Here is an 18,023-nt window from a genome sequence, read left to right on the forward strand (position 1 = left end):
GGGAAAGAGATTTGTTTACAGAAATGCAATGGGTGGATATAGTGTGCCCAAACTGAAGCTAAACTCTGAGAATTTGTTATCGCCCACCAGATCAAAAGCTTGAGGATGATTTAAAACCAGCAAAAGAATTAAGGAAAGCAGCTAGATGAAATGACTGTGTTGTAATAAGTGCTTTTAACTACCCACACATTGATTGGGTCAATATGTGTTCAAGTCAGGAGAAAAAAGATTGGGTTTCTAGACACTCTCAATGACTGTGCCATGGAGCAGATGGTCACAGGGGGGAGGCAATCCTGGACTTGGTTCTAAGTAATGCTCAAGACCTGGTGAGAGATGTGAACGTGATAGCACCAGTTGGGAACAGTGACCATAATGCTATTAATTAAGTTTAGCATTTATGTAAATAGGGAGTTGTCCAAAAACACCAATACAACCACATTTAACTTTAGAAGGGGTAATTTTTGTCAAATGAGGGGGATTGTGAAGAACAACCTAAAAGGAAAGGTAAGGATGGTCAAATCCCTTTGAGAAGCTTGGAGACTATTTAAAACTATAATCCTGGAAGCTCAGATAAAATGTATAACACAGTTTAGGAAAGGTACAAATAGGTATAAAAAAAAGGCCTGCATGGTTAACGAACAATGTAATGGAAGCAGTAAAAGGTAAGAAGGATTCCTTTAAGTAGTGGAAGGCTAGTCCGAGTGAGGTAAATAAAAGGGAGCACAGGCCTTAGCAAATAAAATGCAAGTTGGTGATCAGACAGGCAAAAAGGGACTATGAGGAACATACTGCAAAAAACATAAAGACCAACAATAAAAATTTATTCAAATACATTAGTAGCAGAAAACCAGCAATGGAGACAGTGGATGACAAGGGGTAAAAGGATGACTAAACCATGATAAGGAAATGGCGGAGAGGCCGAATGCATTTTTTGCCTCTGTCATAACTGTGGAAGATGAGAAGTGCTTGTCCACTCCAGAACTGCCAATGTCAGGAGAGGTGCTGAAAGACCTGAGTCAGATTGAGGTGACGAGAGGAGGAGGTCCTACGACTGACAGACAACTTAAAAACTGATAAATCACCAGGCCCGGATGGCGTACATCCAAAAGTTCTCAAAGAACTCAAATGTGAACTTGTAGATATCCTGAGAAAAATATGCAATCCATTATTTAAATCTGACTCCATTCCTGAAGACTAGAAGGTAGCTAATGTAACTCCATTTTTTTTAAAAGTCCCATAAGAGACCTGGGAAATTACAGGCTGGTCAGTCTATCGTCGATACCAGGTAAGCGGGTGGAATCCGTTATTAAAGATAGAATTAGTAGGCAAATTGATGAACAAAAGCTATTGAGGAAGAATCAGCACGGATTCTGCAAGGGAAGATCTTGTCTCACTAACCTGTTAAGAGTTCTTTGAGGGGGTGAACAAACATGTGGACAAGGGTGACCCAGCAGATGTTGTTTACCAACATGGCTTCTCTTATGTTCTTATTATGTAATCTCTTGTAATGCCAGCCAGGGGTAGTCTTATAGTCACATGAATGGATATTACCAGGTATGGCACAAACTCTTCTAGGTTTCTTAAATTCACAAAACATTTCATTGACTAAGAAGTCTATTGTAAACATTTCAACCGCCTCTTGGTAATTGAACTGGCCATGAACTTCCAGTTATTTGACATTCTGTTATTCTATGATTTACTAAACAAAGACTTATTGCCTGCCATATTTTAGCAAAGTGCGTACCAACAATTAATACATTAAATTCTCACAAATATGTACTTCATGGGAATTCCAAGATAGTCTAGCTCAGTAAGCCCACAAAGTTAGTGTAACAAAACAGGCATATTTTAAAGAGTAACTTCCCCCCACACACACTGTTCTGCAATGTGAGGTTATGAAATTAATTTAAATTAATGAGATAACACAGTTCAATACCCCTTCTAAGCTGTGGAGACTTGTGAGTAAAAATCCTACATTGTGAGCTGTTGGCATTGTGAGCGAGTGATTTGGCTTCTGCATAAATTAGTTTGCTCTGGAACCATCCTTCCTGAGGTAAGACAAAAATGTGTGAGCTGGAGGCTAAAAAACTGTGAGTATGCTCACACTAACACAGCTTAGAGGGAACATTAGTTAGGGTTTATTTGAACAAAAGCTTTGTAGGTTATATGTAATTCCAATATTTGCATTTAGGTCTTCAGCTCATACTAATCTCTGCTTGTCTGCACTGCAGACAACAGTGACCATGAGATCAGCATGAGTTGTGCAGACTGCATGACTCTGTCTACAACATCAACACAAGCTTCTTCCCACACCACACTATAACTGGTTTGTAGACAAACAATAGTTTTTCAAACTTTTATACTCAACTCAACTTTAACAAAGATTCAGGATGGTAGCCTGCCTTGGTCTGAAGCAGCAGAACAAAGTTTGAATCCAATGGCACCTTTAGGACCAACGAAGTTTTATTCAAGGTATAAGCTTTCTGTGCACACTGGACTCAAACTTTGTTCAACTTTAATAAGGAAGCCAGGTTCAGTATCTCAGTTAGTTAGTTCAAAGTGTCTATGCATGCAGCCTTTGAGGAATAAAATAATGCCCAGTATTATAAATTATCGTCAGCACTACATTAAATATGAAGCGGTATTAGTGGTAAGGCACTGAATGGAACTGGCTTTTGGAGATTTCTGACATCTTGCTTGCCTATTATGGCAATGTTCTGACTGCCATTTGAAATACAATTTATGGGTTGGAATATTGCTCTTAAAAGCAAAGAATGATGGCAATGCAGTATATAGTTAATGTTTTGCAAGACTTCTGAGAGAACAATTATCCTCATTTATTTGATCTCACAAAAGAAAAGCAGGTGTAACAGAGTAAGCGACAGTCCTACTCCATCTATTAGATTCAGGAAGACACTTTACATTTCTAGCACAACCTACCTCCTAGGACTAGGGGAAGAAACACCATCAGTATTTAATAAACACAACCTTCATGCTTCATGCACAAGATCACAAATATTTATGCTGCAGTTACAAAATGCATGCTGCAGTTAAAACCCCATGTAGGCAGATTTTAATATAAGGGTCTTCATATGCCGCCAGTATATTGATTGTGTATTACCCCTAATATGTCAAACATTCTGTACATTAAATTGCTGTTTGGTTTACAGTGAACAGCTCTATTAGACCTTTCAAATAAAACCAATATCACCAAAATGAAAAAATATAGGACAATTTTCTAGATTTGATACATTTAAAAATATTTGAACATTACTGCACAACAGTGGGGGTTTTCCTGGTGTTTGTACATTTCAAAGAGATTGTGAGGATTTCCAGAATTGAAGGCATTTTGAATGGCATTTCATATGACAAATAAATGCCATAACAGGATTTTCTAACTTTAGGGGCTACTTTTTACAACAGGCTTCTTGCATGAAGGTGGCTACTTTTTATGGCAGGCTGATTCAGCTCTTTAGCTGAACTTCAGTGGGAAAATAGGGGGAACTTGAGATTTTAAGAAGCCCCTTCTCACTGCTTGCAATGGTTTCTCACAATCAGTGGTGGTGGTGGTGTGTGAGCTGGTTTATAATGCTCACACTACCAACAGTAAAAAAGACCCCAAGTTCTCCTCAGGCCTTATAGGGCCCCCCCCCCCATATTTTCCTATTAAATATTAAAAAGCAGAAATCCCTCAATTTAATTAATAAATGTTATCTCTGGATGCCTAAATGGGGCTATGATGACAACACATAAGCTCACTAGGAATGAAGCAGACTAAAATATCATGCAAAAACATCCATTTTACACACAACACAATATATATCTGCTATAGTGTTACCTGTCTGCCCTGTGTCCATGGCTATATATAAAAAAGACACAGTATCAATGATAAATACCAGGAGGAAAAAATATTATAAACATCTTCTCAAATCAAATTATTCAAGTATTTTTTTCCTGAACTTAGCAAACGTTTATTCTTCTATAGTTGGAATAATTTGTAAAAGGATTTAATTGCTGTGGACAGGTCCAACTCTAGGTGAGTTTTCTGATCTCTGACAAAGCCTGCACAGCAAAACACCTAGGGACTTTGTATGATAATAAAACAGACATTTATCACCTGGCATTATTTCCCTTTCATTCTGCTGGAAAATAATGCACCATTTATTTATGCTGCATGAATTCTGAAACCACTGAAATACAGTGTTTTGAGAAGCAACTGATTAATAAGGATTAAGAATTGTTACAAAATAATTTCTGCAGCAAACTGAACTCAAGTGGGTTATAAAAGTGCATTTCAAACATATAGTTGGATCCAGCAACCCATTAGTGAAAGGTGTTGGCAGATCTTTGCTGCATTGCCCTCTTACCAGCAGTCCCCTCTGACCTCATGAAAGTTGATTCCCAAGGTCACAGGACCCAGGTCAAGGGCAACACTGAGGAGAACAAAGGAAACCAATAGCCTCTTCTCCTTCTTCCATCTGTCCTCATCAATCTTACTAACAAAACAATAGGGATCCAGAGCACAGCCTCCTCTGTCAAGTTCAGGGGTTGGGGAGGAATACATGGGATAAGGTACACAAGGACCAGGCTGTTTAGGGCTTTGAATGGAAGATTTGTCTCACTTACTATAAATCTTCCCTCTCAATGGTCCTGGGGTGGGGCAATCTGAGCCATGTGGGAAGAAGCTCCTTCCTGGAGGCTGGTAGGGTTGCTGATCTTTCAATTCCTGAGGGGAAGGGCTTCTCTCCCAGGCCCTAGGCTAATTCTAAAGCAGTTCAGCTCCCACTCAGTGGCATAGCCACAGTTAGAAAACCACCAACCAATGGACAAATAACAAAACACCATGCATAACAGGGTGAAAAGCACTAAAAAAGGCTGACAAGGAAGAGAATGCTATGAGGAGAAGAAACCACTAGTTCAAAACAGTATACTGATGTCTCACCTTGGGTGAGAAGAGACTGCCCCACCCCTGGACCACCAAGAAGGAAGATTCATAGTAAGTGAGACAAATTTTCCATTCCCCAGTGGTCCAGGGTGGGGCAGTCTGAGACACATGGGACATATCCTGCAAGGGTAACAAAATCTTTGGCTCTTTAGCCTGAAAAGGTATGCTACAAGACTCTTCTCCCAAAGGCTGCTTCCACAGATGCTGCCTTGTCAACAGCAGTCAAGTATTTAATTCTCGCCATCCCACTATAATGTTTAAAACAACTATTCATAAAGTGACTAGGCATAGGCAAACATACGGTTTGTTTCTTTTCATTTTTGTGTTTTCATTATACATGGCATTAGTCAACTCATTTTCATATGCAGCTGATGTTCAAATAAGGCTGAAATGTGAGTACATATTACAGGAAAATTTTGACTTGAGGAAATAAAAAATAAGTGTAAAAATAAACACTCTCAGGGTCAATTCTTACAGGGGAGAAGCAAAATCAAAACTGGGATTTTAACATGGGGATACGGGGGCTTGCCATGCAGTGCCTTGCTTCCTTTCTCCATGGTCGGAGGTATGGGCTCGGGTGTCACCAGTACGCTGATGACGCCCAGCTCTATCTGATGTTGGGTTGCCTGTCGGACTCTGCCCCAGAAGATCTGGACCGGGCGTTACAAGCCATGGCTGGTTGGCTTAGGTTGAGTTGGCTGACGCTAAACCCAGCGAAGACGGCAGTCCTGTGCCTGAATCGGGGCGGTTCAGGGATGGGGATCCGACTCCCAGCCTTCAACGGGGCACCACTGGTGCCAGTGCCAGAGGTTAGGAATTTGGGAGTGCTCCTGGATCCCTCCTTAACAATGGAGGCCCAGGTGGCAGCCACTGCCAAGTCGCCTTTTACCATCTCCGGCTGATACGGCAGTTGGTCCCCTTTCTCGACTGCAACGACCTGGCTACAGTGATTCATGCGATGGTCACCTCAAGATTATACTACTGTAACGCTTTCTACATGGGGCTGCCCTTGTCACAAATCCAGAAGCTGCAGCTGGTGCAGAATGCCGCGACCAGGCTTTTGATGGGCCTCCATAGATGGGAGCATATCCGGCCTGCACTGAAGGCACTGCACTGGCTGCCAATAGCATACCAAATTCGCTTCAAGGTGCTGGTACTTACCTTTAAAGCCCTATATGGCCAGGGTCCAACATACCTGAGGGACCGCCTTTCCCCATACATACCCCAGAGAGCACTACAGTTGGGGTCACAATATCGACTAATTATTCCAGGCCTTAAGGATGCCAGGCTCACTGCTACTAGGGCCAGGGCCTTTTTAGTGGCGGCTCCTCACTGGTGGAATGAGCTCCCTGAGGAGATCAGGGCCCTGCGGGACCTTGTACAGTTCCGCAGGGCCTGCAAGACAGAGCTCTTCCACCAGGCTTACAACTAGGAGCCGCCCACCACTACCACCAACTATTACCATCACTAACATCTGCGGTGGTGGGATGGCCCTGAACTGAGATCAAGCCACAGTGTTGCGGGAGACCGATATACCGCTGAGCTGGGATTGCAAGACTACATCTAATAGAACACCATTTTAATCTACTGAAGAATGTCAACTGCGAGCACTTGAGCTGTTTGTAAGATTTTAGCTTGTTTTTAAATGTTTTATGCTGACCGGGCACATTGTGTCGGTAACTGTGAGCCGCCCTGAGCCTGTCAAGGGGAGGGCAGGATATAAATATAATAAAATAAATAAATAAATATATAAAGTACAACTAGCAGGGATTAAAAAATGGACAACATCTATAGTTATGACATTTTGGTGTCGTACTTTTTCTTCCCTCCAGTGCAAGTAGGGTTGCCATCCCCCAATAGGGGCAGGGTTCCCCCGATTTCCAGCCCTCCGATCTGCCCACTGGCCAGTTGCTGGCGGGGGGGGCTGCCCCTCAAGAGCTCCCCAGTGTCACAGAGAGGTGACATCATCATGCTGGGCACGTCACCGCCAAATGATAGAGCATCCCCCAAGCATGCACCAGAACATCCAGGAAGGGAGCCTCCATCCTCCCGCTGGCAAAAGGTAGGAGCCTGGCAACCCTAAGTGCAAGTAATGATGAGGGACAGGGGCAGGAGAACACACCATGACATCAGAATACTAGCAAGCTGTTCTACATGTTACAAAGATGAAGCCAGGCATTAATTGTTCAATAGCTGGTTTGGGAGGCACATCTCTTGGAAAGGGAGGTTCCCTGGACTCAGTGTAGCCCAATAGGTTCAGCAACATTGGCAGATACAGCAGAGAGCCACAAAGAGATTTTATCATTATATGTCCTGGAAACTCTGAACGCTCTAACAAGAAATCAGCCAGTTCCAGCTAAAGTCTTGTTTCCTATATTTTAATCCATTATAAACTGTCTTGGAGAGCAATTCACTGAAAATAAGAAATACATTTAACCTAACATACAGTTCCAGCCTATGCCTGTGGCCATTAATGACTCACAAGACTGTGGAGGATTCATGACAAAATATTGTCTCATTAGCAGAGGGCCTGTAGAACTCAGATGATGCTAATATAGGGAATGAAGAACAACATTACTACTTTTTTCTTATTTGTTGACTAAATATGCCAACACAGTAAGAGCTCAATATAATGGTTAGATTTTTGAAATACTATAATAATACACTAATCAATTGCGAAAGTAAATATTTTAATTGCTCAGTAAGGGCAAGTTTAAGCTATTCACTAGTCCAACTTCTTATTAAGTCTATTTGATGAAACCAAACACAGAAAGCATACATTCCTTCAGGCATCTCTTGCACTATCATGAAGAATGTATAATTAACCTTCCTGTGTTTTTGTTGCAAATACTCTCAGACACTGTATAATTCTACGTACATTATAGCAGCTTCCACATTGGACCAGTATGAGTAGAAGAGCATAAGAGTGTCAAAGAAGATAGAGACAGCAAGGAAAGGAAGGTAAACAAGCAAAAGATGTTTCCTTGACTACATGCACCACATGTACCACATGGGAGACCCTGACATTTGCATTTCAGACCAGAATAGTTCTAGGTGTATAGTACTTAGTAAAGGTAAAGGTTCCCTTGCTCGAAAGCCAGTTGAATCCGACTCTAGGGTTGCGGTGCTCATCTTCGTTTCAAAGCCGAAGAGCCAGCGCTGTCCGAAGACGTTTCTGTGGTCATGTGGCCGGCATGACTAAACACCAAGGCACACGGAACGCTGTTACCTTCCCACCAAAGTGGTACCTATTTATCTACTTGCAATTTCTTGCTTTCTAACTGCTAGGTTGGCAGGAGCTGGAACTAGAGATGGGAGCTCACTCCATCATGCGGCACCCGGGTCTCGAACTGCTGAACTACTGACCTTCCACAGCCTGCAGTTCAGCATCTTAACCACTTGAGCCACCGCAGCTCCTTGTATAGTACTTAGAAGAAAGAAAAGTGGTTTGTTAACTTTGGTTTGGTGGCAGTGCCAGACTAACTGTCATAGGAGCTGCCTGCCTCCCATGGCACTTATGCTTTGGGCGGTCTACATGAATGTGTTTGGGCACCCCAAAAGAGCCCAGCAAATGGAATGGGGTTCAGCCACTTCTCAATGGGGAAGGCTAAGGGGAAAGCAATCCACTTGGCCCAAGTGCCAAAAAAAATCTACATTTATTTGTGAAGATGTTTGTGGACTGGCATACTGGAGGGGTGGGAAGATAAAAGACTGTACTTGGCCAAACACACTGAGAGCAAGCTGTCCCAGCAGCACTGCCAGTGCCTCAGTAACTTACTTTGAACAGAGGACATCTTGCATACTGAGCTAAACTGTCTGACATGGCACTCTTCATCATGCATGTCAGGGATTACCAACCCCTACCTAAAGGTATGGAGACCTACCTGAACTGGACCTCTATTTGCTGACAGTTTATTTCCTCCAGACTTGCTCAGAGATTGGGCTGGGTCAGAATAGAAGCTAACGCCCACCAGTCAAGATGGGCAAGTTCAGACAAAAGTCTCTATCCTCATATGTTAATCCTCTCCCCACACATTCCCAACATAAGCACAACAGAGAGCAAATTTAAAATCCAGTTTCTACATTTCTTTGTCTTATACTTTCAGACAAGGGTACAGAAATCTAAAATTTATGTGCTTACAGATAAGCAAGCAGAATCAGGTGGCAGAATCAAGTGCATTTGTTTATCATGTCACAAATTCTGGACAAGAGATAACTTAAGATTTCTTCAGAATTACTAAGTCAGTCATGCACCACAAGGCCAAATAAATTTAAAACCTCAAAACTGTGAAGGATCCCTCATAGCCTTGACACACTAATCAGAACAAAAATGTGCAAACATACCTACGGGCAGGAACAAAGGAAAAGTGAGAAGGTGCATTTGGGGAGAAATTTCTGGGACTGTCCAATGGACTTCCACCTGTTTGAAAAAGGATAAAAATGTCAATACTTGTGCAGCTTTCATAATCAGTACCTTCTGCTATCATATTTAATGATGCCCGACACACTGCATGAGCTAGGTGTCATACTGCTAGTAATCAATTAATCTTATTTTGTTTTTTTGGTCTATGTCAGGACAGCTTATCTTTTATTATTTTTATAACTGCAGGTATAAATTCTATTTATTACCAATTATTTTCTATAAAAATGAACAATTAATTAAAACTTGAATATGCAAGCATTCAGCAATAAAAAGTATGCCTTATATTTATTTATTTATTTATTTATTTATTTATTTATTTAGAGCATTTTTACCCCGCCCTCCCCGCAAGCAGGCTCAGTGCGGCTTACAGGGGGCACAAGCTCAGCATAAAAACCAGTAAAACAGTAAAATCACAAATATAACAATAATAGTAATAACAATAAATAACAATAAAAGTGCTTCAACATTACTACCCACAATAAAGTGCTTGCATTGTCAAGATGGTCTCAGTTGTTATCATGGTGTCTTCCGGCAGCCCCATTTTGGTACCACTGTCAAATAGGTGGTTCGAGCCAGCCCGATGCTTTCGTTCCAGCGCAGTTCTCCTTGCCGTTAGGCTACAAGGGCAATTTCCGATCTTGATGGTGTTGCCACCGTTGATGGAAGTGGTGGCAGTGGTGGTATATGGCCAAAGTGCACGCTGCACCAAGCATGTCCCACAAGAACTGACTGTGGCCATTGTTAGCAGAAGTTACCAAGAGGATAAACATTGTAAGCAATTTTTTTTTATCAACACTTGAATCCTATGAACTACGAGTGGAATCTTTTGCTATATCTCCCTTCTCAATGGAGCCCTCATCAGCTTTTCTCCCTACAAGCTATCCTTGAGATCTGGGAAATCCTTGAAACTGGCACAGGAGGTTGCAGTTGGAGAAACAAAAAAACACTCTTAAGAACATAAGAGACACCAATGTTGGATCAGGCCAATGGCCCATTCAGGCCAAGACTCTGTCACACAGTGGCCAAAAATACCACGTGCCATCAGGAGGTCTACCAGTGGGGCCAGGAAACTAGAAGCCCTCCCACCGTTGACCCCCCCCCAAGCACCAAGAAGACAGAGCATCACTTGCCCCAGAGTCCCTATCTATACCTTGTGGCTAATAGCCACTGATGGACCTCTGCTCCATATGCTTATCTAATTCCCTTTTGAAGCCGTCCATGCTTGTAGCCGCCACCACTTCCTGTGGCAGTGAATTCCAAGTGTTAATCACTCTTTGGGTGAAGAAGTACTTCCTCTTATCCATTCTAACCCGACCGCTCAGCAATTTCATTGAGTGCCCACGAGTTCTTGTATTGTGAGAAAGGGAGAAAAGTACCTCTTTCTCTACCTGCTCTATCCCATGCATAATCTTATAAACCTCAAACATGTCACCCCTCAGTCGTTGTTTCTCCAAACTAAAGAAGCCCTAAGCGTTTTAACCTTTCCTCATAGGGAAAGTGTTCCAACCCTTTTATCATTCGAGTTGCCCTTTTCTGCACTTTTTCCAAAGCTGTAATATCCTTTTTAAGGTGTGGTGACCAGAACTGCACACACTATTCCAAATGAGGTTGCACCATTGATTTATATAGGGGCATTATGATATGGGCTGATCTGTTTTCACTGCCCTTCCTAATAATCCCCAGCATAGCATTGGCCTTTTTTACTGCAGTCACACACTGTCTCGACATTTTCAGTGAGTTATCTACTACAACTCTTGATCAGTCTCTGCCAGTTCAGACTCCATAAATGTGTATTTATAGTTAGGATTTTTGGCTCCAATGTGCATCACCTTGCACATGGCCACATTGAACCCCATTTGCCATGTTGACGCTCACTTGCCCGTCCTTGACAGATCCCTCTGGAGTGCCTCACAATCCTCACTGGTTTTCACCACCCTGAACAACTTTGTACCATCTGCAAATTTAGCCACTTCACTGCTTACTCCCAACTCCAAATCATTAATGAATAAGTTAAAAAGCATTGGACCAAGTACTGATCCCTGCGGTACCCCACTGCTTACCACCCTCCACTGAGAAAATTTCCCATTTATACTCACTCTGTTTTCTATTAATTAGCCAGTTTTTGATCCACAAAAGGAATCGTCCTTTTATCCCATGCTTTTTGAGCTTACTTAGGAGCCTTTTGTTCAGTTTATACAGAAGTTCATACAATAATGGGACTTCCGGTTGATGGTGGCGCGCTAGCAGACACACCTCCCGGGGTGAAGCTGCGCTCCAGCCGAACGAGGGGGTGCGCAGGCTCGTTAAACCCCCCAGGGACCCTGCGAAGGGACCCTGGCCATGGAACTTATAAGAGGTTGCCTCTTTGATCGTGGAATGCCGGAGAATTGAGGCGCCTCTTCGTTCTGACGGTTCTCCGTGCTGAGAGACCGAATGGACTTAAGTGACGCTGACCGGGGCAAGCGTAGGAGATCGAGCAGCAGAAATGAAGCCGAAAACGAGGTTGGAAGACCAATTATGAACGTGAGTCAGTTTTGAAACCGTTTGCAAAGGAAAAAGATAGCTCCCCACCCCACCCCACTGAACGGGAAAAAGGCAAGCGGGGGAGGGACGCCTCCCATGCACATAAATTTATGAGCGTTTGAGGGGGGAAGCGGAAGAAAACGCCAAAGAAACTAGAAGTACTTAACAAAGCGAATTTAAGTGTTTAAGCGCACATTCAGAGACTTTTTTAAAAATTGCGAAAGTAAACAAACGATAAAGATGGTGGGGAAGCAAGACAAAGAAAAACTTTTGAAACCGAAAGGGACTGAAAGCCCGAAACCAGAAGTTACCAGTGAGTTGGCTAAGACCATAGCAGAATCCATGCGCCCCCTGCTGGAACAGCTGAATAACTTCAAGGAACAAATGTCAACAATGACTCAATGTATCACCTCTCAGCAAAATCAGATAAATGAGACATTGCAAATGATGAAACAAAATACTGAGAAGGTGAATGAAGTGGAGGCAACAACCCAAATGGTGAAGAAAAAAGTGCAAAAATTGGAAAGGAAACAAAGCTCCACGGAAGATCAGTTGTTCCAATTACAAATGGAAAAGGCTAATATGATCCTTCGCTTCCAGGGCATGCCAGAGAATAAGGGAGAGACGGTGGAAGGAAGGGTGCTCCTTGGAAAAGATTGGAGAGGACAGTCCACCAAAGTAGGGGCTCTCGTATGTTGGGGGGGGGGTTAGGACGGTGGCATGTACATTCTTCGAGGTATCGAAGTTGCGAATGAACCACAGTTGTAGGTGTCGCATTTTTAGTTTTGCGAAGACCAGGACTGATGTAGTCTCGGCCATAAGGTTGAGTAGCCTCTGTATCTGAAAGGCCATGACCAAGGGTTGGGTATGAACGACGGTGGCTAAGTGGACAATATCTGCCGCCCTGTTTGGGGGCAGGTAAGCCATGCATGTCTTGGAATCCAGTAGGGCATCGATGTATTGTATCTGCTGGGCCGGTTGCAATTGAGATTTCTGGAGATTGACTTGTAAGCCCAGAGCTTTCAAGAGTACCATTGTCTCGTTGATGTTTGAGACTAGAGTGTCTTTAGAGGACGCCACTAGGAGCCCTTGAGACGGAGGAAGGCCGCCACCACAATCATAGTCTTTGTGAAGACTCTTGGGGTGCTTGAAAGGCTGAATGGTAGGGCCGCATATTGGTAATGGTGTTGACCAATTGCGAAGCGCAGGTATTGGCGGTGGGAGGGTGGATAGTGAGGTGGAAGCATGCGTCTTGGAGGTCAAGGGTGGCCATCCAGACGTTTTTCCAGGGCAGTGGCATAATCTGCTGCAAGGACACCATGCGGAAGCGGTGGTAGGTGACATAACACTTCAGCTCCCTCAGATCTAAAATGGGCCGAACACCTCCATCCCGCTTTGGGACTGTGAAGTATCGAGAATAAAATCCCGTCCCTTGGAGGTGTGGTGGTACCCTCTTGATGGGTTCCTTCTGCAGTAGGACGGACACCTCTTCTAGGAGAGGTGGGGAAGGGGGTATGGTGATGACTACTGGAGTGATGGGGTTCTGGTTGAATTGAATACGGTAGCCCTGACTTACAATGGACAGCACCCATTGGTCCAAGGTGATGTGACGCCAAGCATAAAGGAAGGGTGACAGACGTGTTTGAACTGACTCGGTAGGAGGGAAGTCAAAAGCCCTGCTTGGAGGACCTTGGTTGTTTGGTGCGTTTGGTGCGTTGTCCAGTTCCGAACTTAGGTTTCTGAAAGGCGGGTCTTTGACCACCAGAAGTTGTACGTGGCCTCCATTGCCTATCCGGAGACTGACGATTTGGAGTACGTCTCTGCCAGGACCTAGACCAGGTGCGAGAACAATATTGTTGCCTCGTGGAGGGTGACACCCCTAGAGCGTGAGAGGCCTTTATGCTCTTATCTATATCCTGGAGCACGGTATCGGTTGTGCTGTTAAAAAGGCTGAGGCCATCAAAAGAGAGGTCTTCGACATGACCTAGTATCTTGAGGAAGATTGGTATCGCGGAGCCAGGAGTGTCTCCTCAGAGCGATAGCTGAGGCCATTGTTCTGGAGGAAGCATCTAAGGCATGTTTGGATGTGTTGAGCTGCTGCTTCGCAAGGACCATACCTTCCTTTTGAATAACCCTGGCCGCTTGAAGCTTGTCTTAAAGGAGGTGGGTTAGGAGGTCGGAGAGTCTTTCCCACAGAGTATATTGATATCTGCTCATGCAGGCTAGGTAGTTAGTGGTTTTGACCCCTAATGCACCCGTGGCGTAGAAGCATCTCCCGAATACGTCTAATTTCCTACTTTCCCTGTCAGAGGGTGCCGAGTGCATTCGTTTAGACTTGGATGAGGATGTTATGACTACCGAATTTGGTTGAGGGTGGGAAAATAAAAATTCGGCACCTGTCTCCTGGACTCTGTACATATGGTCCAGACGTCTTGTCGACACCGGGGCTGAAGACGGCTTTTCCCATGGAGCCTTGATAGCTTGCAAGAGGACTGCGGACATGGGGAGTGCAATGGTAGAAGAGGTATCTAGTTGCACAATATCAAAAACAGGATCAGTAACCTGTGGCTGTTGTTGTACCACAGAGAGGCCTAGAGAATGGACCATTCGTTTGACAAGGTCTATATAAGAAGTGAGATTGTTGGATGGCGATATAGGGAGGTCCTCTGTGACCGCTTGGTTTGGTGACTTGTGGTCAGGGGAGGTTTGGATCTCCGAAGCCTCTGAGTCAGATTCGTCGTCTCCGGAATCAGAGCATCCCTGTTCTGGTATTTGTATTGGAGTTACTTCCGGTTGACTAGTCAAAACATTTGGTGGAGCAACTTGGGGGGTGGAAGAACCCAGAGGTTCTGTTTGGTGGTGAGAAGCGTCTTCAGGCGGAGGTCGAGACAGCATTGCCGAAGGTCTCAATTTATAGGGTGACCTTGCTCCATGTGCAGAGTGGGTCGAATAGCGATCCCAGTCGGAATAGCCCGCAGGAGTAAGCCGGGGCATGGATGGAGGATAATTGCTGTAGCGGTATCTCAGTTGGCGATGGTCCCACGACATAGGTGGTGGGGGGGATAAAGACTCTGGGGGGATCGACTTCTGGATCGATCACGTCTTGGAGACAAAGGAATGTGCCATTTTTGTGAACGGTCTCTAAAAACTTGCTCATCGATATCGACGGTATCGCCATGCAGACATGGAGGTTGACGCTGCCTGCTAGAAGGAATGTGTCGATTCTGACCGGTATCGACGTTGGGAGCTTCCGAAACCGTCGATGTTGACGATGGAGAAGGAGAGAGGGAAATCTCTGCACCCATGGGATGACTTAGGAGTTCCACATTCTCGATGTCGAAGTAAGGACTCTCCAGTTGTTGAATAGGAGAGTCCAAAATTTGAATTGTAGATATCGGTGGAGGAGCGTGGGGTATCGATATCCATCTGATATCGATGGAGTGGGGGGCACTATAGGGGCATCAGCCAGTGCGGACGCCGCTACTTTCACCTTCTTCACCGCTTTGAGGGGCTTAGAGGAACCCTTTTTTGCGGACTTCGCTTACTTGCCTTGGGTCTCTTCTTTACCGCTGTTGAGGTGGAGGATTGCGCCTTCGATGCCGGAGGCTTCGGCGCTGGTTGGACGATGTCAGAGGCAGGCCTCGATACCGGAGCCGTTGAGGTCGAAGGTGTCTCAGAGTCCATCATTGTGGAAGAATTTAGAGCCAATTCTAGGAGCGCGAGTTTAAGGCGCGCAGCTCGGTTTTTTCGTGTTTGATTTGAAAATCTTGCACAGTGCTGGCACGAGTCAGGTCTGTGAGACTCTACCAAACAAAAAATACAACGGGTGTGGCGGTCAGGTGGAGCGAGTTTACTACCGCAACGTTGACACCTGTTAAAAAAGCCCCACTTTTTCTCCATAGAACAAAAAAGTAGTGGAGAAAGAAGGGGGGGGGGGGTAAAGCCTGAAGGCTGGCTGAGGTAAACGAAACTTTCCCCCGTCAGGAAAAACAAAGTTTTTGGTTTTTTTAAGTTTTGTAGGTAGCGAAGGAGTAACACAAAAAGGTAGAAGAATGAGGAAAAAATCCTAAGAGCCGTGAGGCAAAAAGCCAAACTAACGAACCGATCAGACTGACGAAGAAAAGGTATTTCCAACGCGGCGGTAAGAAAGGAACTGGCGGGATGCCCACGCCCACCCCTCTGGGCATGCGCGGTGAGGTTCCTGCGCATGCCCGAGGTCTGGGCGTGAAAATCTGTTAAAAGAGCTTGCTACAACACCAATCGATCCAGCACGTGCGCACTAGATCCCATGGGTGTGAAGCACAGAGACCACATCGAAGATTTAGATAAACATATGGAGCAGAAGTCCATCAGTGGCTATTAGCCACAAGGTATAGATAGGAACTCTCAGGCTGGAACAAGGGATGCTCTGTATTCATGGTGCTGGTGGGGGGGCAACAGTGGGAGGGCTTCTAGTGTCCTGGCCCCACTGCTGGATCTCCTGATGGCCCCTGGTATTTTTGACCACTGTGTGACAGAGTATTGGACTAGATGGGCCATTGGCCTGATCCAACATTGGCTTCTCTTATGTTCTTATGTTAAATAGGACAGTATACACTATACAGTGGAGTTCTGCAATCTCTAGCATAATGATAGAGGGTTTTATTTATTTATTTATTTCAATTTATACCCCGCCCTTCCTATCAAGAAACTATGGCTTCTACGGGTGGAGAGAGTTGATAAAAAGACAATTTTCTCCCTCTCCCAAAATACTAGCACTTGAGGGCATCCAATGAAGCTGATGGGCAGTAGGTTCAAGACAGACAAAAGGAAATACTATTTTACACAGAGAATGATTAAATATGGAGTTTGCTGCCAGAGGATGTAGTCACAGCCACAGGAATAAGCAGCTTGAAAATGGGATTAGATGGATTCATGGAGGATTAGTCTATCAATGGCTACTAGCTATGGTGACTGAGTGGAACCTCCACACACAGAGGCACTAAACCTCTGGATCCCAGAGCCAGGAGGCAACATCAGGGGAAGGCCTCAGCCTCTACACCCTGTTGTTGGCCCTGCAGAGGAAATGACTGGCCACTGCATGAGACAGGATTGCTGGACTGATGGACCATTGGTCTGACCCAGCAGTGCTCTTCCTAACAAAGCAACATGCAAAATAACTACACATTTTTCAGCAATAATTAATATATTAATGGAACAAAGACGGGAGAAGGTGACCCACAAAAGCCAAAATGGTGCTCAACTGGTCTATGGTGTCTATAGCAGAAGGCAGGCTAGTTTAGGCAAGCCTTTAATTGGTCAGGTCACCAGTTTGCGAACCTGAACATATCAGATGCAGTGGCAATTCCAGTCTGTTCTCCTGTCACTATGAAGTGAATATACAACACATATTCAAATGATCACAACAGTGATTCACAGAGGTAAAGGAAAGAAATACACAAACAGTAGAGGGAGATATTTCACTTGATCAAATATTGGTAACTATTTTTAAAGCATTATTAGAACAACAAAGAGATACTATGATTCTCAATAGGTGTGATATATCTGCTAATTATACAAAAGTGGAATGCTCAGTGTTTTGGCCTTCAAGCATCTATGAAACAACATGCAGGAAGCTGTCAATTCTGTGACGCAAATATTTAATACAGTTTTAATACCAAGATAGCTAACAACTCAAAAGCTAACAGAGGGTGTGGGCCTTTGAATAGTTTTAATGACCGAATTAAAACTTTTGTCTGGAGATGAGGGGAGAAGTCAGTAGTGGTCCTCTGCCCACCTCTTACTCCCTTTCACTGTGGTGAAACTTGCAGTACTTTGGGGGAAGGGATACAACTTTGCTGTTCACACCCTGCACGCTTTTTCAAAATTCTAACTATTTGCCTTCACTTTTCCTAAGGCAGAGAAAAAAATCTTATTTTCAAGTTAGGATGGGAAAGTAAACATTTTTCCAATTGATCTGCATAAGAGGCTTAACAGTAATAATAAAATGTTAGGTTCCATTACTTCATTTCAATAAACTATTTATTGGCCCCTTAGGAGGGTCTGTCCTCTTGTTTCTTCTATTGACTAGTGCTGTCTTTCCATTTTCTCTTTCTTTTAGTTGATCCAGAAATTTCCTACATCACTGCTTTA

The 18,023-nt window shown here is 44.1% G+C and overlaps 1 protein-coding gene across 5 annotated transcripts in view; it reads right to left on the reverse strand.

Moving 5' to 3' along the window:
- Positions 1-18,023, reverse strand: part of MAST2 (microtubule associated serine/threonine kinase 2) — a 162,574-nt gene that overhangs the window by 106,721 nt on the left and 37,830 nt on the right. For 3 of the 5 annotated variants that reach the window (XM_015421980.1, XM_015421979.1, XM_015421978.1), the window contains exons 4-5: positions 9,290-9,365; positions 3,839-3,859 (exon numbers count right to left, since the gene is read on the reverse strand). In XM_015421980.1, the coding sequence (XP_015277466.1) occupies positions 3,839-3,859; positions 9,290-9,365 (97 nt within the window). The remainder of the gene's footprint in view (positions 1-3,838; positions 3,860-9,289; positions 9,366-18,023) is intronic. The other 2 variants (XM_015421982.1, XM_015421981.1) reach the window with 1 other exon arrangement.

This window comes from Gekko japonicus, unplaced genomic scaffold (genome assembly GCF_001447785.1).
Source record: "Gekko japonicus isolate JY-2015 unplaced genomic scaffold, Gekko_japonicus_V1.1 scaffold75, whole genome shotgun sequence".
NCBI lineage: Eukaryota > Metazoa > Chordata > Lepidosauria > Squamata > Gekkonidae > Gekko > Gekko japonicus.